The sequence below is a fragment of the Aspergillus costaricaensis genome, assembly GCF_003184835.1.
Source record: "Aspergillus costaricaensis CBS 115574 unplaced genomic scaffold BO79scaffold_32, whole genome shotgun sequence".
Classification (NCBI taxonomy): Eukaryota; Fungi; Ascomycota; class Eurotiomycetes; order Eurotiales; family Aspergillaceae; genus Aspergillus; species Aspergillus costaricensis.
In genome coordinates, this window is record NW_020291832.1 from 1 (window position 1) to 26,306 (window position 26,306).

General features: G+C 48.3%; 11 protein-coding genes and 2 non-coding genes across 13 annotated transcripts; 6 read left to right on the forward strand and 7 right to left on the reverse strand.

The window, feature by feature from the left end:
* Nucleotides 1-223: 223 nt before the first annotated feature.
* Nucleotides 224-559, reverse strand: BO79DRAFT_156149 (Bromodomain-containing protein; the record flags this gene model as incomplete). Its single annotated transcript, XM_025678808.1, has 1 exon — nt 224-559. A coding segment is annotated over one exon (336 nt), but the record flags the coding sequence as incomplete, so codon positions are not given.
* Nucleotides 560-1,749: 1,190 nt separating this feature from the next.
* On the forward strand, nt 1,750-1,840 carry BO79DRAFT_t198. The gene has a single exon. It is a non-coding gene; the product is annotated as a tRNA-Pro (tRNA).
* A 586-nt stretch (nt 1,841-2,426) lies between these two features.
* On the forward strand, nt 2,427-3,918 carry BO79DRAFT_273344 (uncharacterized protein; the record flags this gene model as incomplete). Its single annotated transcript, XM_025687501.1, has 1 exon — nt 2,427-3,918. Exon 1 carries the CDS (start codon nt 2,515-2,517, stop codon nt 3,916-3,918), a length of 1,404 nt encoding a protein of 467 aa, XP_025536143.1. The 5' UTR covers nt 2,427-2,514.
* A 742-nt stretch (nt 3,919-4,660) lies between these two features.
* BO79DRAFT_231498 (OPT oligopeptide transporter) lies at nt 4,661-7,185 on the reverse strand (the record flags this gene model as incomplete). Its single annotated transcript, XM_025684165.1, has 3 exons — nt 4,661-5,148; nt 5,226-6,655; nt 6,731-7,185. The coding sequence occupies 3 exons, from the start codon at nt 7,183-7,185 to the stop codon at nt 4,661-4,663; spliced, it is 2,373 nt and encodes a 790-aa protein (XP_025536144.1).
* Nucleotides 7,186-8,444: 1,259 nt separating this feature from the next.
* Nucleotides 8,445-10,920, reverse strand: BO79DRAFT_273348 (Zn(II)2Cys6 transcription factor; the record flags this gene model as incomplete). Its single annotated transcript, XM_025687502.1, has 5 exons — nt 8,445-9,012; nt 9,063-9,672; nt 9,729-10,186; nt 10,236-10,778; nt 10,847-10,920. The coding sequence occupies 5 exons, from the start codon at nt 10,918-10,920 to the stop codon at nt 8,445-8,447; spliced, it is 2,253 nt and encodes a 750-aa protein (XP_025536145.1).
* Nucleotides 10,921-11,241: 321 nt separating this feature from the next.
* On the reverse strand, nt 11,242-12,338 carry BO79DRAFT_258313 (TauD/TfdA dioxygenase family protein; the record flags this gene model as incomplete). Its single annotated transcript, XM_025686291.1, has 3 exons — nt 11,242-11,847; nt 11,918-12,127; nt 12,183-12,338. The coding sequence occupies 3 exons, from the start codon at nt 12,336-12,338 to the stop codon at nt 11,242-11,244; spliced, it is 972 nt and encodes a 323-aa protein (XP_025536146.1).
* A 733-nt stretch (nt 12,339-13,071) lies between these two features.
* On the forward strand, nt 13,072-13,142 carry BO79DRAFT_t199. Its single transcript has one exon. It is a non-coding gene; the product is annotated as a tRNA-Gly (tRNA).
* A 1,347-nt stretch (nt 13,143-14,489) lies between these two features.
* BO79DRAFT_258314 (uncharacterized protein) lies at nt 14,490-15,277 on the forward strand (the record flags this gene model as incomplete). The annotated part of the gene is made up of 2 exons (XM_025686292.1): nt 14,490-15,037; nt 15,223-15,277. 2 exons carry the CDS (start codon nt 14,490-14,492, stop codon nt 15,275-15,277), a joined length of 603 nt encoding a protein of 200 aa, XP_025536147.1.
* Nucleotides 15,278-16,185: 908 nt separating this feature from the next.
* Nucleotides 16,186-16,797, forward strand: BO79DRAFT_258315 (putative RTA1 domain protein; the record flags this gene model as incomplete). The annotated part of the gene is made up of 2 exons (XM_025686293.1): nt 16,186-16,453; nt 16,517-16,797. 2 exons carry the CDS (start codon nt 16,186-16,188, stop codon nt 16,795-16,797), a joined length of 549 nt encoding a protein of 182 aa, XP_025536148.1.
* A 589-nt stretch (nt 16,798-17,386) lies between these two features.
* On the reverse strand, nt 17,387-18,170 carry BO79DRAFT_156161 (uncharacterized protein; the record flags this gene model as incomplete). The annotated part of the gene is made up of 2 exons (XM_025678810.1): nt 17,387-18,006; nt 18,083-18,170. The coding sequence occupies 2 exons, from the start codon at nt 18,168-18,170 to the stop codon at nt 17,387-17,389; spliced, it is 708 nt and encodes a 235-aa protein (XP_025536149.1).
* Nucleotides 18,171-19,221: 1,051 nt separating this feature from the next.
* Nucleotides 19,222-20,967, reverse strand: BO79DRAFT_258317 (tannase; the record flags this gene model as incomplete). The annotated part of the gene is made up of 1 exon (XM_025686294.1): nt 19,222-20,967. One exon carries the CDS (start codon nt 20,965-20,967, stop codon nt 19,222-19,224), a length of 1,746 nt encoding a protein of 581 aa, XP_025536150.1.
* A 1,231-nt stretch (nt 20,968-22,198) lies between these two features.
* Nucleotides 22,199-24,011, forward strand: BO79DRAFT_156040 (multicopper oxidase; the record flags this gene model as incomplete). Its single annotated transcript, XM_025678804.1, has 3 exons — nt 22,199-23,081; nt 23,134-23,618; nt 23,685-24,011. The coding sequence occupies 3 exons, from the start codon at nt 22,199-22,201 to the stop codon at nt 24,009-24,011; spliced, it is 1,695 nt and encodes a 564-aa protein (XP_025536151.1).
* A 192-nt stretch (nt 24,012-24,203) lies between these two features.
* On the reverse strand, nt 24,204-26,277 carry BO79DRAFT_273353 (cytochrome P450; the record flags this gene model as incomplete). The annotated part of the gene is made up of 7 exons (XM_025687503.1): nt 24,204-24,433; nt 24,497-24,660; nt 24,714-24,833; nt 24,889-25,179; nt 25,250-25,481; nt 25,583-25,895; nt 25,989-26,277. The coding sequence occupies 7 exons, from the start codon at nt 26,275-26,277 to the stop codon at nt 24,271-24,273; spliced, it is 1,572 nt and encodes a 523-aa protein (XP_025536152.1). The 3' UTR covers nt 24,204-24,270.
* Between the last annotated feature and the right edge of the window lie 29 nt (nt 26,278-26,306).

The window sequence follows — 26,306 nt, forward strand, 5'->3', positions numbered from 1 at the left end:
ACATACGACCACAGGGTGTGGAAAACAGGGCTTCCCGTCCGCTCAGCCGTACTTAAGCCACACGCCGGGAGGTTAGTAGTTGGGTGGGTGACCACCAGCGAATCCCTTCTGTTGTATGTTTTTATATCTTCTACAGATTTTTGGCCTTGTCAAGTTCATGGCCAGTACCGCCCTATACTCAGTAATGCAAATACCAACCGGACTTTACAAAACTCTTCTTCAATCACTTAGCAGTAGGCTGACATGTAGGGGAACAGTTAGGGCGCAGATATTTATCTTCCAGTAAGTCAAACCATCCCGGTATCTCTTTAATCAGAGAATACAAGTATTTCTCCAGTGTGGACGCAGACTTGGCATAGACCGTTGTTATATTATTATACTGCTGAGAATTACAAAAGATCAACTTGAGATCGTCGACCTGGGCTTTTGAGTGAGAATATAAACTATACTCTAACCTTTCTTTCATTGGCGATAGGTCCATTGGAGATTCAATGACCTTGTAATAATCTGGGACTTTATCTTTGATGACTGGAGAAAAGAAGGGCCAAGCTTGTTTATATACTTAAATTTAGTCCCCGAGGTGGGCCATGAGATGAGCTCCATATTCCTTTACCAGATGGTCTGATAAAACAGCACAGAACATAATTTTGGCAATTCTGCCATGTCGAATCTCTTGGAAAGTGATTTATATATCTTCAGTAATTGCTTTCGGAACAGGCTTTTGAGACCTTTTAAAATGATAATACTCTCCGTGGAATTATCATTATTAAGAACCTGAAACTCTATCTTATTATTCTGTTCTTCTACATCTGCGGGCTTCAAGATGGTCAGATGGCTTCAACACATTTTCATAAATCCGAGCATACTTTTTCTTGGAAAGGAACAATCCGGGTGGCCGCGAAAATGCTTCTGATCGCCGGTGCCTCCCCGTCATCAGAGCTTCTACTTCTTTTGACATCGGGGGGAGCATTTGGCCCTTCCGGAGTTGGTCTCTTCGCGACAACGTGAGGTCGTGCGTTGTCGACTGGGATCTCCATCTCTGCTTCGTCCATCTGTATTAAGGAATGCCGATGAAAGTGGGCAGCCAAATATATACTATGTATATATGTATACATAAATATAAGCATGTCAGTTCGGCAAATGCTGGCTTTGCCCGTCGAATACTAACGGAGGGTCGTGTAAGTGCTGCCCCCTGTCTTTCGCGTTCCGATATATACATTATAAGGTCATGTGACGGTTTGTGAGGAGCTTATCTTGGTAAGTTGGGAGATCTGATGATTTCCCAGGTGATCGGGCATTTTCCGCTGCGGATTCCCTTTCCGCCTACTGCGGCCTCTTGAATGCATATGCTCCCCTGTGATGGGATGTTGTTCATATCCATTTGCGACTCAGGCCCCGTTTACCTAACTCATCGTGCCTAAAGCTACGCTCGTAATGCTCGCAGGGCCACGATTTTCTAATCCTCTGTGAGCTGTATGGACCTAGAAGATTGGGAATACCTTTAGTTACATATATATACTATATCATTATAGAAGGTCAGAGTGAACCCCAAACGTACGCAAAATACGGGTGATAGCGAGAATGTTGTCGATGAACATACCTTCAATTGTCTAGCAAGGCGCATTCTGTAGCTGTTCCCCTATAGTTTCATTATCCTTCAAACATAACGCAGACCTAACTTGGTGATTGATTTACTGAAGGTATTGGTGAGGCTTATTTTTTCATTGTTCAGAAATTCACTCATAACAAGCCCGGGTGGTCTAGTGGTATGATTCTCGCTTAGGGATACAAACCCAAGCATATCTGCGAGAGGTCCCGCGTTCGATCCGCGGCTCGGGCCTTGTACTTTTCTTTTTTGAGATATTTTTCTTTCTCATTTATTTTCTTTAATAACTACCCCCTTCTCTCTATCTTTCACCTCTTCGTGGTGTGAGAATGGTGAATAGAAAGAAGTGCACTACAATTTGTGGCACTGAATTGGAGGACTGGCCAACTTTGGGCAAGTTAGATCAGTAATCACGGATTCGTATGCCGCTACTTTCACACCTTTTTATTTATATACGAGTTTCAAGGTATTTAATAGCAAAAAATTTAGCATGTGTAAAATATTCCTCCACTGTTAGATGATCCCGCTATAGTGGCTCTGCTTACGGACGCTCCAATTACAGTGAGTCTGGTCAAATTTATTCGGCGGTACTTGTTACGAACACCCTCATAAGACAAGGACAATCGGTCGGATGGCTTCGAATTCTGCGCGTAGTAGCAGAAATTGAATGTCTTCAACTTGGTTTAGGAGCTTCTGCCTGCATAGTCTCCGTGATAGGGCTGGTTGAAGTTCTGCCGGTTGTGATGACATCACGAGGTCTCCACTTGGTCTAAGATTCAACCATGAACCTTAATTGTTCTTCGAGATTCACCCCCTGGGAGGATCGGTGAAATCCGCCAGCTCCTGGCAGTGCGAAGGAAACATTTTACACACTGATACCTGGCGAGGATGCAACCAGCCACATTGGAATGAACCAGACAAGCGAGACGCCTCTCTTCGTAGTGGAAGAGGTTATCTGCGCCTACCCCATCAGCACCTTCTACGACTCGTGTCCGCGCTATCTCTTCTATGCCCTCCTTCTAGCCACTTGTGTCACTCGCTGGACCGGCTGGCTCGCAGATGTCTTCCTGGGTGCAGCAGCAACATATGCCGGAACCGCCGCCATCCAAGCCTTCATTCTCGTTTCCAATCCGGCGAAACACAATCCCTACGAGCTCATAACAATCCCCTTAGTCTCCGATAACACCTCGCTATGGAACAGCTTCCCATCGCTGATCACCGAGGCCGATCAAATCGAACTGAGTCCAGCTGCACTTGAGCTGGATGCCGACGCCGTTCTCGCCATAGTAGTAACAGCTTACCTCACCTTCCTTCCTCTTCAATGCTGGTCGCGTGCTTTCTCCCATGAAAGAGCTCGTTATATCCTTTTCGGCTTATGGCACGTTCTCATGCTTGCAGGGTCTATCTGTGCCCTGATATATTGGCCTACTCTCCGCGACACCCCTATCCAATACACCTTTTGCTACCCGGATCTTCCACCCATGGGCACCGTCTCTAGTGATGGATGGGAGGCATGGCAGCGCACCTCAACCTGGAACAACAGTGTCTGGGAAATATTCAGCAACAGCACCATGTTCGATCAGTTACCAGGCGTTTGCTTTTATCCCTGCTTCAACACGACGCAGATTCTGCGCCAACAGACCACTCTTGAGGCGACTGTCGCCACGGGGGACTACCGCGTTCACCAACGAAGCGAATTCTGGGACGAAGTCGTCTATTCCAAACGCTACATCTACAGTCTCATAGTCCTTACTGTTATCGTGAACTTCTTCCTCTTATTGTTTAAGATCCTTCCGTATCGATCACGTCTTCCCTCAGCTCAAGTACGCAGCATCTGGATCGAGAGGAAGAACATCTTCAATGGGTTAAGGAAGGACTTCCGCTCCGCAATATATGTGTCTCAACTTCATCGAACCGATTTGATGGATTCAACGAGGGAAAAGCTCTCTGTGTGGAGACCTACCGGGGGTCTCTTTACCTTACACGCCTTGGGCTCGTGGCTGAGGCTTCTTCTCGATATTATAATCCTATGTGCATTGGTGTTTAGCATCATTGTGAGCCCGCTGACGGTCATTGCTTTTGTAGTGTGGATTGAGTATTATATCCACGAAGATGGACCATCACAGGAGACGCCGCAGCAAGTGGGACAGTGGTCTCCGTTGGTGTCTATTGGGTTTTTGTTGATTTCTGCGGCGATATTGAAGTTGAAGTATTGGGTGGCTTCGAGGGAGGAGCTGGAGGACGAGATCGAGCATCTCCGAGGGAAGTTGAAACGGCTGGAGAGGCTTAGAGAGGAGAAAGTGTATAAATAGCGAAACCTCAATCAAGATTATTGTCCAGTTCCGTCCCTTCCGTTTATCGGATCGAAAGGCTAAATAACTTGGCAGTTACTCGAGGACGAAATCTAACAAATTGTGTTCGATTGCAATGGCCTACCTTAGAATCCTACCTGAAGTATAAATACAAGTAGATAGAAACTGCTGATGTCATATAATATCCGCACCCTCCTTATCTGTATGTTCTTATCACGTTCTATACAATAGCTAGCATCTACTAGAGGCCCTCTCCCCTTTACCAATTACAATACAGCCAGCTCGTGTAGTCTGCTACAGCTGAATATGGTACTAATACATGCAGTGATACCATACGCACTCCTAAAATGACTCACATGACCCAAATCCATTCACTATCAACAAGCTGCAGCCTGCCCAAGGCGGTGACCCAAGACAAGGAGGCCCACTCATAATCCTTTCACGGTGTCACTCTCTCAGGGCAAACCTGGGTGGTCTAACGGTTAATCACTCGCGTCGGGTCTTTCATGTCACTTAGTTGAGAGGTTCCGTGTTCGATCCGTATCAGGACCTTGCCTTAGACTCTGAAATATTGTGTCGCCCATTTTTTTGACCTTTTTTGCTTCGGATCTTTGCCCCTGCATGTATCACCAAGCTTCCTCTTATTGCTTCCTACCATCCTCTACATAAACACACATCTCCTCTATCGAGGAAACACACAGAAAAAACCCACATACGACTTCAGAGAAAGAAAGAGCCAACCTCAGATCTTCCCTCCCTCCGGAATCGCCAACAACGTACACCCATCATTATCACATCCCGCATACGAAACCTCATTCCCCCACCAATTCAAATCGACCTCCTTATACTCGACAGCAAAGAAGATAATAATGGCAGAGATAGCCACTCCACAAGACATAGCAGTCGTGAAAACATACGCGTACTTCTCCCACCACGCCTGCCACCGTCTCTTGATCCAATAGTTAAAGATGAAGCCCACCACCATCGGACACCACGCGTACGTGACATTGTACGGCGAAATATCGCAGATTCCGTAGAACACCAGCGGGATATAAACATATCGGAGAAAGGAGCGCGGGCGCCATTTGGTGATAAAGTAAAAGGGGATGGGAAGGAGGGCGCCAACGAGGAAGCCGTATAGCAGCGGGTTGTAGATCTGTCCTGTGCCGAAGAGGCGCCGCGGGCCGATGGCGCCCCAGATTACAGAGGAGGTATAGAAGTCTCGGGCGCCTATTGTATGTGTTCAGTAAATGGAAATGTGGGACGGTTTGGGAGGAAACATCAATTTGGGGAATAAAATCACTTACCGGCGCAGGTGAACTTGTCCGGCTGGGTGGTGGAACACACGTCCTCGATGTTGGCCAGGGCCCAGACATTTACTCCAAGGGAGACAAATGCGCCGACGATAGTGGCTACCAGCTGGGCTGCGAACATCACTCGCGGGGCAATCTTCATATAGTGGCCCAGCTTCAGATCAGCCACGAATTGGACTGACTGGGCACAGGCGATATATCCGAATGCCTTGAAGAGGAGGTTGGCGACAGGTTTGCCGGTGATGGCGTATCCTCCAATGAACTCGGCAATAACGTTGTTAGTTACCTCAGAGTTGGTTATGGCGTAGACCATGCCGTATGGAATCTGCAGCACGAGGCAGAGGATGATGGCGAAGACGATACCCCAGATGGGCATGCCGGTGTCGTACTTGGCGACGCCGATGCAGCCGAACACGAACGAGACAGCCAGCACAACCAGGTACCACCACTCCGGGACCTCCTTGTATTGCTTCATCAAGCGATTGTGGACGTCCTCGTGCTCCTCTCGCGCACTGCCCCATTTCCATATGGTGCGGAATCCCTTCATGATCTCTCGCCGGTTGTAGAGTGCGACGTGCACGATAGTTGCCAAGTACATGGCGAAGAAGAAAAAGAACATGACGGAGTACCCGGCCGTCAGGTAGGGTTGACTGTAACCTTCATAGCCTTCTAGGTCAAATTCGCCCTTACTGTTCAGCACGCGGGTGACATTGTACGTGTTGCCCGTGTCGTCGAAAACATCGTTGCTGATAATGGGGAAGTAAGCGGTTTTCCACACGTTGCTGAAGTAAACGGGGGCAATGACGCAGAAGGCTCCCAGGATAGTGCCGATACCAATGTTGGCCAATGCGTAGAAGGGATAGATGATCGGGTCGTAGAGTGCGTAGATGATGTTCCAATCGAAGGTGGGTAAGGGGTTGAGGCCAAGCCCGGTGATAGTACCACAAATGATGGCTAGCTTGACGTTATCCGGGGCGATCCAGTTGATCCAGTTGAAGTACGACAAGGCTTGAAAGATATACCCTGGGAACCAGTAGTAGAAGAACATGCCTATGAAGCAGTACATGAAAAAGCGGTATCGGCTGATCTTCCAGCCGTGGACCCGCTCGCGGCCTTCATCGCTGTGTAGGGCTTTGTTCAAAGCGATGGTTGAAAGGCACTTGGGGTAGATCATGGACGGTGGGTACACTAGGAAGCGGCGTACCACGCCGGCACAGCCGTAGCCCAGTAGTTGTGTGGATAGCGTAACGAGGATTTGGAAACCGGCTTGATCGTACAGCGATGTCAGGTTATAGAAGGATTTGGCTTTCAGCACCTGAAAGATGTACGTCACGTAGGCTGTGCCATTGGTACCGCCGAAGGAGACATTGGACATAACAGTGATGAGCATGTGTTCCTTCTGGTTGAAGGGGCCGGGATTCAGACTGAACTTCCAGCCAAACAGGTTCCACTGGCGCGTAGGCAGGGTTTTGGCCATGAAGACCCCGCAGGGGTAGGACAGCAATTGAGCGACAATGGAATAAATGACAATAGTGGGATAGCGCAGGGTAAAGAACTGGTTGACCCCCGTGAAGACGATGGTAGCTATCATGCCCAGGAACCAGGCTCGGAAAGTATTGGCCGAGATTTCAGGGTCATCAGTTGGGTCGACCACAGCGCGGACCTCCGGATAGGGAGAGTCATTCTCAATGAGGTCACGATGCTTTTCAATATCTGAAATAACCTCCTGCAGCTGAGAGAGATCAATATGCTTGGTATCAGCATCGAGGATCTCGCGCGCCTGAGCGATGATCTGAACAGGGAAGTTGACGTCAAGTTCATTTTCAGCCACGATCTGCCGCAATTGATCTAGGAGAGATTGCAGATCGGACTCATCGATCTTGGTACCCGTCGCATCCGCCTTCTCTTTATCAGAGTTGCTGCTCAAGAAGATGGGATCTTTGTAGTCGGCCATCTTCTGTGTACCCTGTGGACCCTGTGGTGGGCTGCTTTAATCATACATGAGGGAATACAGAAGGATGTGATAATGTCTAACATTGAGAATTGGGACTCTCCCGAGAGCGCTCTTATGTAAAATAACTCCCCTGTTCCTCTTCTGGACACATGAAGGTGTCTAATACGATTTGCTGTAGCACACCATATTGGTGCAAGATAACACACACGCACCTGACGCTATCGCTTGCATTCCGCTTGCATTAGGGCGGCGCCAATCAACTGAAAAAGCGAGGTATCCCGCCAATGGGACGGATGGCTAGATACTTGTTCTACACCCTTTCGATACACGCACCCGATTTGCTTGTATGCTTATCAGTTTAGGCTAGTGGCGTTCTTCAGAGGGATATGTAGGTCAAGCAAGGTATGCGAGGTACCGCATTGCTAGCTGTTAATTTCCACAGGAAGTAGGAGGCGGATATAAACGGACTGAAAGATTCTGATACCGGTTCTTATCAAACAAGATAGGAAGAGATAATAAGGGAATATAATCTGACTGGACGGTGTGGCATTTGATATTGCCGGGGAATTCAACCCCGCTCTGGTTGAGACAGCGGGATACTACCAACACTAACCCACGGCTCGGCAGAAATCCCCGCTCCCCATGTTCCTGCGGTGACAATCCCATTTAAACCGTGAGTAAATCCCCCCATGTATGCAAAACAAAGACATCTGTCGTGCGTAGAAGCATTTTACTCATCACTCTTTACACTCTACCTTCGGCCACTGGGTGATATATGGGCGAAAATAGAAAGAAGCTCAAATGGGGTATTTTAGTGTAAAACTGGCCTTCTCATCTGCTGCTAAAACAGGTAGCGCGGTAGCGTGGTAGCTCGGACTAGTGGCATCCAAACATGGGGGGCGTAAGAGCTTTTCAGGCCACATGGCCCGCGAAACGTGATGGCGTTATGGGCCGCTTAGGGCTAGCTGGAAAAAACCGGGATTCCTGCGGGTGTCCGATGCTATCTATCCTAAGCGGGGCTAGCATTTATCGCGAGAGCGAAGCTTTGTGGGACCTTTGCCGAATTATCCTATCATGATCGAGCTCTTGAAAGTTTAAGAAAAATTGTCACTTTCTTTCAATAACGCGCAATATCCAAGCTACATGAAGTGTGTTGGACAGGCAAGGCCACATGAATGAGCAAGTGGTCGGAATTCCGTTGAACCCGAAACGATGCAGTAACCCGAACCACGATTATAAGTACTGTTGTCATTGTAGTACTACAAATCAAGAATGTGGGAATCCACATTAGGATTTACTGAGTTCCAGTTTTGGGGACCATCTGCACCACCGATCAAGGAGTATTCTTGGGCCAAGTATTCATCGAAATTAGGAGTGCTAAAGTCAGCGATACCAGGCATGAACGAACCAAGAAAATATCCCTCAACAGAGGGAAACTCTGCCACATTATTTTCCATTGGTAGAGGGCTTATCTGTTGTGAGATGCAGGCGTCGCCCAAGGTGCCATTGGTGCATGTCTGATTATCGGGCTCTTGAGCCAATAGAAACGGTTGTGGGGGTGTTGAGAGATTGTGCTGGTCACCAAGGTTCAACTCTATGTTATCTTGGCTGCGTGAAGCTTTAGTTTTCTTCTTCTCTCGCCGGCTCCATAGTTGCCTTAGCATCCGACTGTAACTGTGGCAGATGTGTGATTCGGTCGACGGTCCCTTTTCAAGAGCAGATATGAATTTTTGGACTAAGGTGGTAATCTCTTGGTGCTGTTCTTCGGATTGGAACGCCCCTGCTCGGTCTGCTTTGTGCAGTAGGACTGCTGCATAGACACCATATCTGCCACTAGGCGTAAGTAGTAGGTAAATCTGGATGGTAAAAGGCCTTACAAATAGTAACGAGACGGTAAGTAGCATAGCACATGTTGCGGATCAAGACTATTCATCAGAGCCAACAGATTCATCGCTGCGCTGATAGCATCAGATATGTACCGACCATCGGGGGATGCCATGATGCCTTTGGATAATATGTCGGCAAATGGGCGCTCATTCTGCTGTCCCTTGTTGGATGATCCGTGTGGGCGAGAAGCCCTCGTCAGGACCGCCTGGAAGGAAAAGGCATTCGTGTAAAGGCAAATATACTCGTACATGATAAGAAGAGTTGTCCTTATCTTAGCGGACACAGCTAAATTGCCCCATGCCGAGCGCCACGTGGTTGCGGAAGTTCGAAAGTCATCAAGATACCGGGCGTAATCACCTTCATAGACCATTGCCAATGTTCGGTCTTTGGACGAGTAAAGAATTGCATGAGCATTATGCAAGATTTGTATCAGCTCCATAGAGGCTTGTAGCCATGATGCATAGTCCTCATTGTCGTTCTCCGGACGAGGCTGAAGACTCGGGAAATCGTCGGCGGTGAATTTTGCGGCAAGAGACGGGCCTCGGGACCAGAATGACTGCCCAAGTCGGACTGATATCTGACGATCGGCAATAAAAATATCTGAACTGATGTCAGGACATACATTGAAAGCCAATGTCAAAGATATAAAGACTTACATGCCCAGACAATCCTGTCTTGCTCTGTTCGTTGCTTTGACCCACTGTGACTAAAATTACGAAAGGCGGCCTGGTCGAGGCGCTGGAGATAGCCTTGCCGAACTGCGAGCCCAACAAGCGACCAAGCTGTTCTATCTTCGCTAAATAGATTTTTGGAGGATTCGAATGAGGTTTCTTGAACTTGAATATGGGGAAGCCACTCCGCCAAAAGCAACAGTCCCTGGACAGTTGCTGGGGTTTGGGTCCAGGGGTGTGCCAGGAGTACATCAACCAAGAGGCGTTGGGTGTGATCCCAGCAATAACGATGGGTGAGTGAATGGTGGGGATTGTCTCTCGACGCAATGGTGAGGATAGCTGTGAGAAGAAAGTATTCAGACCGTTGAATCTGGCTCATTCTTGATAAAACCAGCAAATGAGAAGGGACGATCGGACAATACGGATGATAATAATTGTGATACCTGGTCTCCGTCAGTAGACACAGATGCGGTTCCATGAAGTGTGGCTAACTCATGTAGTAGCTCAAATACTAGGCTCGGGCGCAACACGCCTCTCTTTACCAACTCGTAGTCATCAAAGATAGTCGCCGGAGGCCTCTGGTGGCCTTGAGAGTCCTGAGAGTGGTTGGTGTCTGACGCGCTTGCTCTTTGAGCTGCAGCGTCCAATTGTTCCTCTAAGTTTGCCGTGCTGGTGAACTGAGCTTGAAGCCGACTTTCGGACCGGACCTGACCAGACATGGCTAGTATCTGCAGCGCATCAGATGGATTCCGGAGTTCCATAGTTAGGACATCTCCAGGATTCTGTCTGCCAACGCTGCCTTCACTATCTGAAGAACTTCCGGTCACATCAGACCCGCTATTAGCCGGTTCCACGTCAGGCCCGTTCGAGTCTCCGGAATTTGTTGGCAGCGGAGTCTTCTGCGGTCGCGAAGTGCCCGACTTGTGCTGATGCTGGCGAAAATTTCCCCCTCGCCTGGACTTGATGAGGACACATTGGCTCTTAGTATCATGGCAAAAGACACAGGGAGCTTTGCCTGGTTCTCCGATGGTATCACTATAGCCATATTAGCCCGCTACTTGGGCAGATGAAGGCGTCGTCGTTGATGTAAAGAGCATCCTTACAGGTCGCATCTGGTCTTGCGCTTACGGCATCGCAGGCAGGCACGAGATGACCTCTTACCTGTATTGGCAGTCATGGTTGCCGAATTCCTTTATGCATCGGTAATAGGTAAAGATTCCGAGAAATCTTTAGAATCGAGGTCTTTTCAGAGGTATGAGGGCGATGATGTGGAGAATCTCGGCTATAGCCGATAACCATTGCCGAAGCCGTGTCTTACGGGATTGTGGCGACAACAACAAAGCAGACTGCTTATCACTACGTAAGGGTGATTGCGCACTGAGAATTAACATGAATATCTATTTACAGGTGCTTGGGGTTGATTGTTGCTGGCTACACTATGATTTCGTCGCGACAATGGCGTGATTGGCCTGATCTAGGTACAAAGTACGTTGACGCTTTAAGGGAGCCCCATCCGCTGATCGCTCTTGGGATTCAGGCCCCATGCTAAACTGCTGTCATCATGCACAGTAGCACGCCGCATGTCTCTCCTGTACTTGGTCATGAACTCGCCACTGATGGCACGGTGCATCGTACATGTATTATCCCAGACAATCATATCACCAACATTCATCCATTCCACTTCAATGACGTACTTGTCTTGAGTGGAGTGCTCGAAAAGCCTATCGAGGATCTTCTGAGATTCTTCCGGGGAGACACCTTCGAGTGAGTGGATATGTTTGGCGAGGTAAATAGTGGGAATGCCGGTGCACTCGTGCTCTTGCAGTAGTAAGTGGCGGGACATAAAATGATCTGTAGGGTTAACATCTTTGAAATGCTCCGGAGCAGCCATCTTCTTGGAATGTAGAATGGAATGACGGGCAATGAAGTTTCTTTCGTGCAGAAAGTGCTTGAAATCGTCGTCAAGATCACGGTAGGCGCCCCTCATGTCGGCAAAGGCAGTAGAGCCCCCAGTCCCGGGTGGCGGAAGCTCATGGGCAAGTAGAAGAGAGTAACCGGCTCGGCGAGGGTTGAAGCTAGAGTCGGTGTGAAACAGAGAGTTACCCTGGAGACAGTCAGTTCTATTCGTCTTTCTCTATCTCGGTATGGCACTGAATGGGAGAGTAACTACATACCTTATTCGCCTCGCCCCTCGGGCTGTTTATGTCCACAATGGAGCCGTCAAGTTCGATGTTACCCACGTCAAAGAGCTCGTTGTATTTGAGACGGTGCACACGACCCACCTTATTGTAGGGCGTTACATCGTCAAGTTCACCAAACTTGCGAGCCAGCTCGAGGTGGGTCTCGTCGACGAGGTTTGTCTCACGGACAACGGCAAAGCCATACTGTAGTACTCTCAGTGAATGGTTCCGCACGATTTTGTTACCAGTTACTACCGACCTTCTTTACCGCATCCTCAATAAAGCGAAACGCTTCATCAGTGACACCGTGAGTGAAATCCAGGCCAGTAATTTCGGCACCGAACCCATTTTTAATGACCTTGAGGTCTGGGCTAGAGCAAAGCACAGTCTGAGTGACGGTAGAAGTGGTAGACATGGTAGGCAAAATGATGCAATAATGATAAACAGACAAAAACGTGAAGCTTGTTGTTAGAATTGGCGAATTGCTAACGATGGGCAAGATTGATGAAAAAAGTTGTTCACCTTTATATACCGGCAGGCGAGGTCGAGAAGCTAGACTATGCGGGAAACAATCCATTGCCGATACTACGCGGAGAAGTCGTGCTCATACGGGCTACTGATGAATTCTAACCCCTTTACCAATAGGACTATAGCCGTAAATTGATGAGAAATAGTAGCAGTTGAGCCCCAGAAGATAAGTTGTAGATCTACATTCTTATCGGTTATGGCACTAACGATCGGCTATGGATAGCGCCTCCCATCGGCTTCGGTATCTATACCATTGACTGTGATATGGCTAATCCAGAGGATGGCCCTGAAGTAAGTCCAACCTGGCTATGACCCAACCTGACCATCACGGTACCGGCTCCAGTTAAATTGAGGAAAAAGTATCTCGCGGCGACTTCATCGAGGATACATTCGCGGGTGCCGAGGGATGGAGAGTAGCTGGTAGTCGTTTCCACTCATTACCAGCAACCAATATGCGGGGAAAGACGGGAAGTTTCCCCATACTGCTTTTAGCTGGAAAAAAATCGAATCACGTGACCAGAAGTACGAAAACGATCGGTTTGAAAACCTAGTTGTTTGAATACATATTTATGGGTCTTAATGATGCAGCGAATCAGATAACGCAATGGTCCGCAGCTCAAGCATCATTGGTCTAGTGGTAGAATTCATCGTTGCCATCGATGAGGCCCGTGTTCGATTCACGGATGATGCACAATAATTTTTTTTTTTTGGTGGCCAGGTGGTGTGGTGGTAATCACCCAGAATGATACTGTTACGAAACATCTGAAAAGGAGTTTCCTTATGCTAGATAGGCCAGCGTAGTAGATTCAACCCCTGCAGCTATAACTACTAGTAAAAGAGAGGAGACTAGACACCCGCCCAGTACCAGGAAGAATATATTTAGTAATATAAATTAAGAGAGGTCATGAAGTATAATGCTTTTTATTTCTAGTTAGTTTAATAAGAATATTCAAGATTTTTCCCCATGCAGTTCTTCTCTACAGACCTTTATACTTATCATATACAGAGGCTGATAGACCGGAATTTCTCATAAAATGCTAAGGAACCGGGCTCTAATATAAGAGATAAAATTGTAATTCTTCTATAAATCTTATGAAATGATATACCGCCTGTACCTAGTCAAAGATGAAAAATACTAGCGAGTACTAGGAGACTGCCTTAGTTAGAAGATCTTTCTAACTATTAGTGACTCAACAAAGTGCCAATAGCTGTGCTAAATTTGAGGATAATTACTACTACTACTACTACTACTACTACTACTACTACTACTACTGTAGGTCTTAATGGCTTGCCCTGTGTATTATAGTCTAGTCATAAGGTTGTCGTCTAATTAATTTTCTCCAAATCTATATTCTTCCCTTCTTTATTTTTGCTTATGATCATTTCGATATATATGATGTACCTAGAACACTGCTTCGACGATATATATAGGTGTCAATAACGGAACGTGAGGAAAACGGGGGTAGCAGGAATGCATGCGAGCCACTCCTACTACTTATACATCAGACAGGAAAAACTCGTGCTTCATACTAGTGAATACATTTGGGATGTGGGCGAGGAATGATGGGCCACATCTTTCCACTGGCAAACTTTCGATCGGAATCATCCTAGCCTCGAGCCAAGCTGGGGCGCCGCCGCACCAACTCACATTTTATTGGTATGAGTTTATGCTGTAGGCAGTGCATTATGTCCCCACGATACACCTGGATGCGGAGGATTTCTATCATTAAGATAGGCTCTAACTTCTAAGACGCCATATTTACCTTCATAAATGGATCAGATTTGGGACTTCCTTAAGAAAGTCAATTCTTATCGGGGAGAAGCGTTCTAACAGCAACAGAGGCCATGGTCGGTCCCAAATGGCATTCGAAAACCAAAGTGTAATAACGGAAACCCCCAGTGACAATAGCAGCCGCATATGAATTTCTGCTTGGATCTACAGTATAAATGACACATCTGAACGCATGCGGCAATTATATTCTTATCAAGCATTCATCTCCCTGACCGGGCTTAGCTGGATGCTGGCTTTCCTACCATCATGTTTACCAACAATGTTCTCTGCACCTCGGGTTCCATATTCCCAGCTAATCCGAGAACTATATACTGGATCAGCCGATTTCGAAACACCTTCCGGGGACCCGACGGCTTCTCTGTTGAAGCTAGGTTCAAGTCCTCGACGGTCGAAGGTATAGATTCTACGGATATAATATTGGTTTCGCGGAACAGCGGGTTTGGTGTGTTCCTCGTTTTTGTTGCTTCGGAAGGCGAACAGTCTCCGGAGGAAATGGCTTGGAAAGAACATTGGCTGCGTGATTTCTGGATGAGGATGCCTCAATGGGTCACAGGAACAATAAATTATTGGGGAATTATTCTGCATGGTGATGAAGTGAAGTTTTATAACCGGCCCATGATGGGGAACATAATCCCATATGCGTATGCAACCCTCGACAACCCTCTTCATTATCATTGGAATGCTAGAGAGGCGGTTAGTGTCCTTCAGGTGATAAGGTGGGAGCATACTCCTGAAAACTTTGATGTTCGCCAGTTCGAGTGTATCCCCCCGGAAGGACTTTTTCAAAATGAGGCGTAAGTCATCACATTCCTTTCCTATTCTGGTAATGAGACAAAGTCGGCTGTACCCTTTGAGGTATTTCCGGCTATACTTTGGTTCTATGAGCAACACCACATTCGATACTCTTCTCGGAGAGTGGTTCGTTGGGATAATTTTGTTCTTCCCCGAGCCTACAGCATTTTCTAACCAATACGTACAGAGAAGAGGAGTCGTCGGCCTCGGCATCCACGCGAGACATTAGTGAAGAACGATAAAGAACATACACTCTACGGGGTGCCTACTGAAAATATGGTTGCCATTTCCTGGCTTAGGTGAATTCATGTTCTCAGAAAACAATAGTAAACTGCCATGGTCGCGGAAAGATGTTGCCACCCGATCAGGCATTTGGCACTGCCATTTACTTGTAGATTCAATATGGCACACTAACCAGATCCTCTAGTAAGTCTCAGGCGCAGGCGTAAGCATTAGTGTCCTCACCAAATTCACTGCCTCTGACCAGTATGAGGTGAGGCTTACATTTAGTGGTATAATAAAGCTTAGGTGTCGATCCAGGTGGCTCGCCGCTAACATCTGTCTTCCTCCAATGATAAGGTCACTAGATGGACGTCTTCTCATATATCAATGTCAGTCCCACAGGATCACGCCAAGTTATGACAGGTACAATAAAACTTAAGCGGCGCACGGCTTATACCGCTTTGAACAACCAAATACACCACGTACGACGACTATCATAGAAGTATATACGGGGAATGATTTGATCTTGGGTGGACCTTCGCTTAGCGCCCTGGTGACTGCTAGCAACATATTATCTAGGAATGGCGGTAGATGATAGATGTATCGCAGTCCGTCCCCACCCAGACTAAATATAATACAGACTAGCAGGGGACCCCTGCTACTCCCAGTCGGGCTCGCTGATTTTGAACCAACCTATGCATGCCATGGGCATGTATTCTGCTGTCTGGAATCGGTGGCATCCTGCCCAATAATAGTGAAATCCTGAGACTCCTTTGACCAGCATGCGACTGGGTAGAAGCAGGCCTTTTACGGCCTGCTATCGCCTCCTCGGTCCCTTCCGTTCCATCCATCCTGAACCTTTCCTCCGTCCACCAGTTGAGCCACCACTTTTCCATCCGAGCAAATTTCTTAACGACCTGCCGATGCCATGGCAACGCCACAATGCGTTTCGTACGACCCGGATATTGTCACGTCTCTTGGTTATATCGTGGCAGGTGTCATATTCATGGTTCTCTTCGCCGGCCTCTTTGCAGTTCATGTATGGCAAGGACTTAAATATAAAAGCCTCTGGCTAGGGTTGGCCTCCTCACTAGGTGCATTCGGGGAATTTACCGGATGGCTCGCCCGTACAGTAGCCTGGCGCTGTCTATACTCCGTGAGGCTGCTGGAGATGCAGCTTGCTGCTCTGATAATGGGTCTGTTAATCCCTTGAATTTCGTCTCGGTAAACTGGATGCGACCAACGCACTACCACTACAGCCCCCGCCTTCACAACAGCCGGCATCTACGGTGTCCTCGGCCAGATCGTTTTCATTATCGGCCAGGATAAATCCCCTCTTACACCAAAGCAATACCTGGTAATCTTCATGACGGTCGACTTCTGGAGTCTTCTTCTCCAAGCTGTGGGCGGTGGCATTACTAGTGCTGCTTTCGGCGCACACACTTCCTACTGGCCAGGAACCTACACAATGGTAACAGGAATAATCTGGCAACTCGTCTCAACCTGCGTTTTTACTACCTTACTCGAATACGTGATCTAACGTGCCATATATCAAATTTCACGGAATCCACCCCTGCGAAAGATTACATCTTCCCTGAGGATCGCATGCACGTGCATGGTAGCGCGGGGAATCTACCGCAGCATGGAGCTGATGAATGGGTGGGAGGGGTATCTCTTCACGCATGAGATCTATGTAATATTTTTGGATGAACTAGTCATGTTCATTGCTAGCCTGACACTGGCAATGTGGAACCCTGCTGCGTTGATTAAGGAGGCTAGGAGGCACCGTGATACGAAATTGGTGCAGCTCCGTGGAGAGGAATGCCGAGATCGGAAACAGAGTGGGCAGGATCAGCCGGCCCATGCAGAGCTTTTTATTGGTATGATCGAATAATTCACCTCATCTCATGGTCCGTACCGGGTAAGAGCTGTGACGCATAGCGATCTTCAATGTATATAAACTGAACATCGTGAGGACTCTGACCCGCAGTAAGAGGTAATGATCTTTGTGAAAAGACTGTGAATAAACCTCGCGTATATGACCGGAACATTCCGAACTTGAGGCTTTTCTAACAAAGCAACATTCATAGCCCTAGGCAGTTCATACACCATAAGCCCCCATATCCCACTCAATCCAACAAAGTACAATCATACACAACTCCCAACGGCGCAATATAATCCGTATGATTATACCCCAAGTTCAACGACATGATCTGTCCCACACTAACATTATACGCCGTGGCAAAATCCTGCAACGTGCCATACGTAAACGTAAAGTCCGCCATCGTGCACGCCGAATTATCACAACTCGGGATCTTCACCGTCTGCCCGGTCTCCAGCACATCATAAATACCGGGGTTCAAAGCAGCAATGTAGCCCGTCTGCGCAGTGAAGCTGAGGATTGAATCCGTTGTGATATTGTATCGCTCGTTCGCAATCTTCTGAATCGTATCCCCGGGTAAGATGGTATACACGTGAGGGCCGCCGTAGATGCATGTAGCTGTTGCATCGGTGTTGTTCGTGCTGAAGCAGGAGTAGTCGTCGGGGAAGGTAGCGCGGGCGGGAATTCGGAGGGTTTCGTTCTCGTATAGGAAGTTCGGGTCGGAGAGGACGTTCAGACGGGCGAGGTCGCAGGCGCCGACGTTGTATTTGGCGGCTATGGTGTGTATAGTGTCATTGCCTTGCACTGTATAGGTGATGTTACTGGCTGCGACGTCGAGGTTGAGGACGGAGCCGGTGCTAGGGAGAACTAATTGAGTTGGGTTAAAATATTTTGGGTCCTGGTGGAATTGGTATAGTATAAGTTTGGTGTGGTAGGGTCTCACCGTCATAATCTACGGTAGCTGGTAGAGCAATGGCATGTCCAAATAATGCTGCTGTTAACAGACACAGCTTGTTCGGGCTGGGTAACATGATGGCTTGATCGCGTGTAGCCGGGGAATAGAAGGAGTTGTTCTCGGTATAGGAGATTGAATAACTTTTTCGACTACTCTTCCCTGCCATGTCGACAGGACCTATTTATACTATTGAAATTGCTCATCACCCCACAATTTACCGAACAGAAAAACCAGCAATCTGAGGGTACGTCTTCCAAGCGGACCGGACAAACCAAAACAACCACCCCCGACATCCGGTATATGAGTTGACAAGAAAGTACTAGTCATCGAAACTCGGGGCCCCGGAAATGGGCTTACCTCTGCATACAGAGTAGTGCCCACAAGGGCAGGGTGCACACTAATGCTTATGCGCTGTGCTAGCGCCCCACTCTGTCCAACCCTTTGGGCAAAATTCTCGGATTTAATATCTCCATGGGGATATTGCGGGGAAGAGTCGCTTGCAGAGATTATGCTCAGATTACACTAGTCACTGTGTTGCATCGCTACTGATGTCGCGGGTATCTCTGCCGAGCCACAAACAAGCCTGTCTCGTATTCCTGAACCGATTCAGTCTCCTGGAGTGTGCGATACTTCCCGAGATGGTATACCTTGGTGTCATTTACTGCTCGAAATTATAGCCCTGATAAAGATTGTGCCACAGATAAATCTATAGGCACGCAGCCAACGTGCAAAAGAAATCCGATGGTGCACTGGCGTATTGGAGTTTGATCCTACTACTCACTATGACTTGAAGACACTGTGTTTTTTGATGACATACCAAGTACTTATGCTACTGGATGAGTTCACATTGGACAAAGGAAAACATTCAAATGAAGGAATCTGACTTGATTTACAGAAAAGAAGAGAAAACTTGCCAGAGCAGGTTCAGAAAATATAAGGACACAGTAAATCATGTTTCCAGACAAAAAGGAGGCGTACGACTGGCCTCAATAATACACGATTACTATGTATACAGGTCTCAGTCAGGCTGGAGTTGGCATAACTGGTCAACGTGCGTGATCAAGAAAAAGAGGGATCAGAATGCAGGAGAAGAAAGGACATCCAGATTCAATTATCTCTTGAGCATTTTAATACACCGGCATCTTGAAAGCATTTAAGTCATAGACCCAAGTCTTCATGCCCTCCGGATCATTCACGCACTCCATGGTGGTGCCATTGTCTTTCCACAGAGGTCGAAGAGGCCATGCGCAGAGCTTCTGCTCTTCGCCTTCATGCTCACCCTGCAGCACCGTTGCGTTGAGCATTTCAGGGAAGACTCCATCCTCAACCCATCGGATCATAGTCTCCAGCGTCTTCTGTGGCCAAGGTCCATTGGGCTGGGAGTCATCCGGGCCACAGTGTGCCGCACCGGGAACAAGGAAAAGGCGATACCAATCACCCAAAGCGGCGTAGCTTGCGTTCGTTGACATTTCAGGATACATAATACGACGAACAGACTCATAATAATGCACAGACGATGCAGTGGGAACAGTGTAATCAGATTCACCATGGTAGTGAAGCACCTTACCGCCCGCTTCGGAGTAGGGGGACAGATCGGGGTAAGTTGCCTGAAGAGTGTCGTCGTATTTCTGCCAGCCGATGCGGACCCATTCCTTCAGGTTGTCATAAGTGACGTTCTTGAGCGTAGGCATCTCAGTGGCATTGAGGAGATTAATGTATTTCTCCACCCATTCGCTGTTTGATTCGGTAATATCGAGGGTCCAAGAGCCGGTATCGTAGTCGTAGTGGGTCTCCGCGTCGGAGAAAGCCGCACTTGGCTGGTAGGAGAAGTAGACTTGGTTCCCCTTCGTGTCGTGCATTCCCCGCATGATTTCTTTTGCGACTTCCACACCTTGGGCAGAAACAGTGCCGTTCTGGGCGGGGAGCGCATATGTCTCCGATCGCTTTCTTCTCTTGTAGGTTGTCAAAGAGGAAGCTCCACAACTGTACGGTTCGCCGATCGTGCTGTTAGCGTCGAAGTGAAGCTTGCAGAGGTCCGTTCGCGAAACAACACCATCCTTCTTGCCGTCAAGGGCATCACAAGCCTTGATTGTTTCGTTCACAATCTTCTCAAGCTCACAGGGAGGGGGGTAGTAGTCCAAAGTTTGCTCGACAACGGGTGACCAAAGGTGCTGCATTTGTTGGAAAGTGAACCGGAAGCCAGGGGCACCTGTCACGGCCCCGTCGAAGTCCTCTGCAAACCGTTGGATCTGACTGAAGCCATCACGGCCACCCTCAGAGCAACCTTGATAATAAGAATAGATGGAGGAGATATTGAAGAACTTCTTGGTGAGCTCCTTCCCGATGACGGTCAGTTCATGGATAGCCTGGTAACCGAACATATAGACCGTTTCGTAATTGAGGGTGCCATTGGCTAGAAGCCACACATCGTCCGAGCCATTCTCAAATCCACCAAATCCACCGTCAGTTGTGCCCGCCACAGCACCGTATATGACACCCCCGGGCAAGGAAGTGCTTCCCAATGTGATGTCATATCCACTGCCACCCGTCGACAGGTAACGGTTGGCAAACTTCGACGGAGCGGGCATCCAGTAGCTAACCACCACCCGGTCATCCCGGCCCAAGTGGGAGTAGGCAAAGGTCACATTGCAGTAGTCGAACGTGGCGCCCGGCCAATAGACTTGGTCTGTGCTCGACACGTTGTAGGCTGCCACTGCACTCACAGAAGACCTGTCAATAGAGACGCCAGGATATACGCTGTCGTCCGGTAAGGAGTTTCGAGCGAAGGAAACTGTACACACATCTTGCAATGTGGTGGCTTGAACCGTTCCCGTCAGGGCAAGGGCCGCAGCCCAGAGATGGTGAGATCTCATCACGCACTTGAAGAACAATACTCAATAGGGAAAACTGAAAAAAATATCAGGAGAAACTGAAACTGAACGTTGCAACTTCTGTAGGTCTGTCACCCATCATCAATACCCTCTAAATACTAGACTATATATTAGACTGTTACAAAAGACAATTATTCCATCCACTACTTCCCGTGTCATGATGCGTCCCGGATGTCGCAAAGTCCCGACGGTCTTGTATACTAGGTTAACTTCACTCCCGTCCCCAAAGACCCGAATGAAATGAGGGTTCTGATGGTGAACGACTTTGTACGTGATAATCTAAACTCGTAGCCAGACGTCTTGGCATGCATACCAGTAACTCCGAGGTCGTAGTTTTTGTAGAGTGGGACTCGCAAGGTCACCCCATTTTCGGTTACGTTAGGGAACAAATCATCGTCTGGATTTAGCGAAATCAAGCTCGGCCTATATCGGATGGCAGTTTTGATGCCAGCTTAATGCCGACAGGGACCAGTGGGACGTTCCACATTTTCGCAAAGTGGCTCCTTTCCAGGTTAAGCCTATCATACGAAGGGAAATGATCGACGTCGGAGCGGGTCTGCTTGATAAGATCAAGACCGAGATGATCGATCTTGAATCTGATTCGGCATCAACCAGATACTATACTGAATCAGTTAACTCACATGCGAGGGCTCAGTCTCAGGGTTTTTCTGAACGAGCCTCAATAGCTCCGAGCGCGTCGCAACCGGTAGTCTACATAGTACGTATTCTCCGCATCTCCCGTCTACGTAATCCTGCCGGGTCCACCGAAGAAGGTACTCCGCAACTCTGCAGACATCGTTTCGGACTAAGTATACTCGACGCTCGAACCCAGTATTACACTCCTGACTCCCTTCCCAGAAATATCTCGTCTCGGGGTTAGCTGAATTCAACAATGTCTAGGTCCACTTCGTCCTTGATTCAGACATCTTCGTAAATACCGGAGTCTGTGCGGACGACGTATGGCGGTAAAAATGGCGCATGTATGCTGTTGGTAGCGTGCGTGCCGATCACCGGTACAATTATCGGGAACGGGAAATGGAGCAGGTTCTGAATATTCCATCGTTCGTCTAGAACGAGATAGGGGGTAGACAGGACGATCCTTTATTTTAATCTGCTGTCATGAGCCGTTGAACTCTGTCAATCCACATCTCATTCGCTCTTTTCCATTCCGATCAGTCATTTGCATCTCTTCCATACTCTGTCCTTCAATTCAATGCATTTGCATACCATCCTGGCAGCGGGCTGGCTCGCAGCCAGCACCGCCTATGCCGGGCTTTCCTCTCCTTCTCCGCAAGCATGTGCAGGCAACACACCGCAAACCCGTGATCAGTGGTGCGATTTTGACATCTACACCGACTACTATACCGAAGCTCCGGACACCGGAGTAGTTCGCGAATATTGGTTGGAGCTGGGAAACACCACCGCCACTCCGGACGGTGTCCCTCGCGATGTCCTGACCATCAACGGGACCTCACCAGGACCTACTATATACGCCAATTGGGGTGACTGGGTCCGAGTTCATGTCTACAATGGTCTGGAAAACAACGGAACCAGCATCCATTGGCACGGTGTCCGACAAAACCACACCAACCCTCAAGATGGCACAAACTCGATTACCCAATGTCCCACGCCTCCTGGAGGATCCGTAACTTACGAATGGCGCGCTACGCAGTACGGCACAACCTACTACCACTCTCACTTTGCTCTGCAAGCATGGGATGGCATCTACGGTGCAATTGTGATCAACGGACCTGCCAGTTCGAACTACGATGTCGACGCTGGCGTGCTTTGGCTCATGGACTGGTCACACCGCACGGCCGACCAGATGTATTCCACTGCTGAAACAGATGGCGAGCCCAAGATGACTACTGCTTTGATCAATGGAACGAACATTTGGGTCAAGGAGAACAACGAAACTGTTGGCGAGCGCTTCCTCATGAATGTGACTGCTGGCCAGTCTTACCGCCTTCGACTTGTCAACGGTGGAATGAGCAATTTGTTCCGATTCATGATCGACGATCACACTTTGACCGTCATCGCGGCTGATTTCGTCCCCATCGAGCCTTACAACACGACGTCACTTAACATCGGTGTTGGTAAGTCATCACGCTCCATAGTAATCGAAGAGAAACTTATTAAGACCCGCAGGACAACGGTACGATGTAATCGTCACGGCGAACCAAGCCCACGCCGGGTCCGACTTCTGGATGCGCGCCATTCCCCAGGAGGCCTGTGCCGAGATTGAAAATACCGACATCAAAGGAATCTTCCACTACGAGCAGCCTAATACTGTTGTGGCGACTCCCACAACAACAGCATACAACTACACCGACAGCTGCTATGACGAGCCGTTGAGTAGCATGGTGCCGGTGGTTGCTATCGACGCGTCTGGCGTCGGCTTCAGAAGCCACAACGAGGCGAACGTCATCATGAACAGTGCAGGCTTGTACAAGTGGTACATGGGCCCGACCACGTTCAAGGCAGAATGGGACAACCCGACCCTGCTCCAGATCGCTAACGGCAACACTTCATGGACTAACACATCCCACGTTGTTGAGGTCGAAGGCAACGGCAAGTGGGTGATTGTCGACATTGAAATGACCATTAATGTTCCTCATCCTATTCACCTTCATGTATGTTTTCTTGACCCAAGTCAAAGCTGTTTACTTTACACCCGTTGCTAATATGATCACTCACAGGGCCACGACTTCTTCATCCTCGCCCAGGGCGATGGAAGCTACACGTCGAACACAACTCTGAACACCTACAACCCACCCCGTCGCGACACGGCCATGCTCCCCGCCCTCGGCTATCTGGTAATCGCATTCAAGACTGATAACCCTGGCGCGTGGCTGCTACATTGCCATATTGGCTGGCACCAATCGGAGGGTTTCGCCATGCAATTCGTGGAAAGCATGTCCCAGCTCGAGCCGATGATTGATACTTCCGCACTCGAGAAGAACTGTGATGCCTGGGATAAATATGCAGCTGCTAACAGCATTGAGGAGGATGATTCTGGTATTTAACTGGGATCGAGTGGCCCGTGTACATGCAGGAAAATTCTTTCTTCATGGCGCTCTTCGAATACCACATGTATCAATAGGTTAACTAAGGTTGGGGTGGGAAATTGGGAGTTGTATAGGAATAACTAGTTATGTATGTACAAGAGTGTGTTACTCTGCAGTTTGTTTAGCTGTCCAGACCGCCTATATCTGATCCTCAACTCACACTCACAATCTGATCCTCACGGCGGGACGGAATTCATTCATTTGGGTCGCTTCAATACTACCTTGCTTCTACACTGGAGAACTTCAAAGGTAAACCAGGTTTCAAGTACTCCATGGTAAACAGATCCTTTCTCTCGGGTGGACGGAAATCAGGCAGGAGCCGGATATCAAAGTTTCTGAATAAGTATGCCATGACAATTGTGACCTCGGCGTATGCGACACTATACATCAGACATTAGTGCCATCGCATAAGGTATTAGTTGGGAGCGAACAGGAGAACATACTTTTGACCAATGCACATTCGAGCGCCCTTGGAGAATGTACAAAGATACTGCTCCAGCGATTTCGCTCCCGGCTGAAGCCAACGGTCGGGATTGAAGGCGCGGGCGTCGGGACCCCAAACCTCTTCGTTGGTATGCATTGTGTATGTTGACATGGAGACAACAGTCTGCAGAAATTCAATAAGATAATGTGCATTTAATCATCTGGTACCAGACTTACACCGGGCGGGATGACCAGTCCGTCAACAACGAATGGCTCAGCGAGGTCTTGGGGAACGATTCTCGGTAGGCGGCCAGGCACCGGCATGGCGATTCTGAGAGACTCTTTCACACAGGCAGTCTAACGGACGGTTAGCGAGGCGAATAATTTGTGTGTTCGGGGTGTCTATACGTACCAAGTAAGGAATCTTTTCTAGTTCCTGAAGTCGAGCCGCTGAAGGATCATCCACGCTGATGTCCACTCCTCGAAGAGCATCGACTAATTTGGAATAGATAGCTGGATTCGAGAGAATATGTATAAAGCCAGCAGTCAGAGTTGATGCTGTCGTATCAGCTCCTGCAATCAGGATGTCAACTGCCTCGGTGACCTTGTGGTCGTGCGGCAGGGAAGATAGATTTTCGAATACAACAGGATGAGTCGTTGAATTTCCGTGCACCTCATAGTGTTGGAGACAGCTTTTGGCAAACTAAGTAAACAAGACCAGGGCATTAGCATACAATGGTTAACTGGCAAAAATATACTAGCTCGGGACCTACCTTTAACATTTTGAGGACATTGACGATATTGGGATCCACCAGTCCAATGACATTCATGGGGACAACCCCCAAGGCTTTCCGAGCGATTGGCCACTCCTGCATCTTCCATATGCTTCGCGCAACGGCGTCAAAGGCGACTAAAAACCAAGACTCAAAAGTAGTTTCGCTCTCTTCTAGCATGTTTGCTGATTTCGCAAAGGCGAACTCCATAATGACCTCAGTTGTAAGGCATCTGCCGTTTCCGATGTGTCAGCCGCGCCCATGTCCTCGGTTATTTGGGATAAGTATGCCCTCGTAGAATTCCGACCAGAAAAGCTATATAATGACACTTACCTGAAAGCATCATACACATTTACAGTGTGACTATTCTCAAGTCGCCGGATCTTATTCATCAAAATCTTCGCCTTCTCATGGATGATGGGTTCGAGTTTGAAGACACCTGCTCGGGAGAAGAAGGGATTCAGTAATCGTCGACGCTCTTTATGCATTCCTTCATCGATCTCGGTAAAGACTGTATGGGGTGTGTTGAAAGCCTCATAGAACTCTGCATGCTTCGGGAACGGCTTGCTTTGACTATATATGACCTTGTACTTGTGAACATCGGTAATATGTAGCTCGTTAGGACCAATGCGTAGCGCTTGCGTTTCTATCCGAGATTAGAGATATTCCGACTTAGCATACCTAACTCCCAAAGTTCATGCATTATCGTGAAAGGCAGCGAAGATTAGGTGCAACTCACGATACTTCTGGTGAAGCTTTTCGAGGTCCTCCTCGGGAAAGCCACGGTCGGTCACTCTGTAGATCCAATGTCGCGATGAAGCAGCCTCGGGAGGACCACGAAAGCGAGACAACGGATGCCAGTTGCGATAATATAAGCGCTTGATGAAGGCGACAGTGATTAGGGTGGCTACGGCGGCTGTACAAATAATACCGAGCCCTTTGGATGCGGGGGCTTCTGCCACCTGCTCCATTAAGTGTTTGTACATACTGGCCATATCGGTCCACGTCAGTTGAACCGCCTGAGGCATCGTGGCTTCCTCGTAGGTTTTATTTTTCA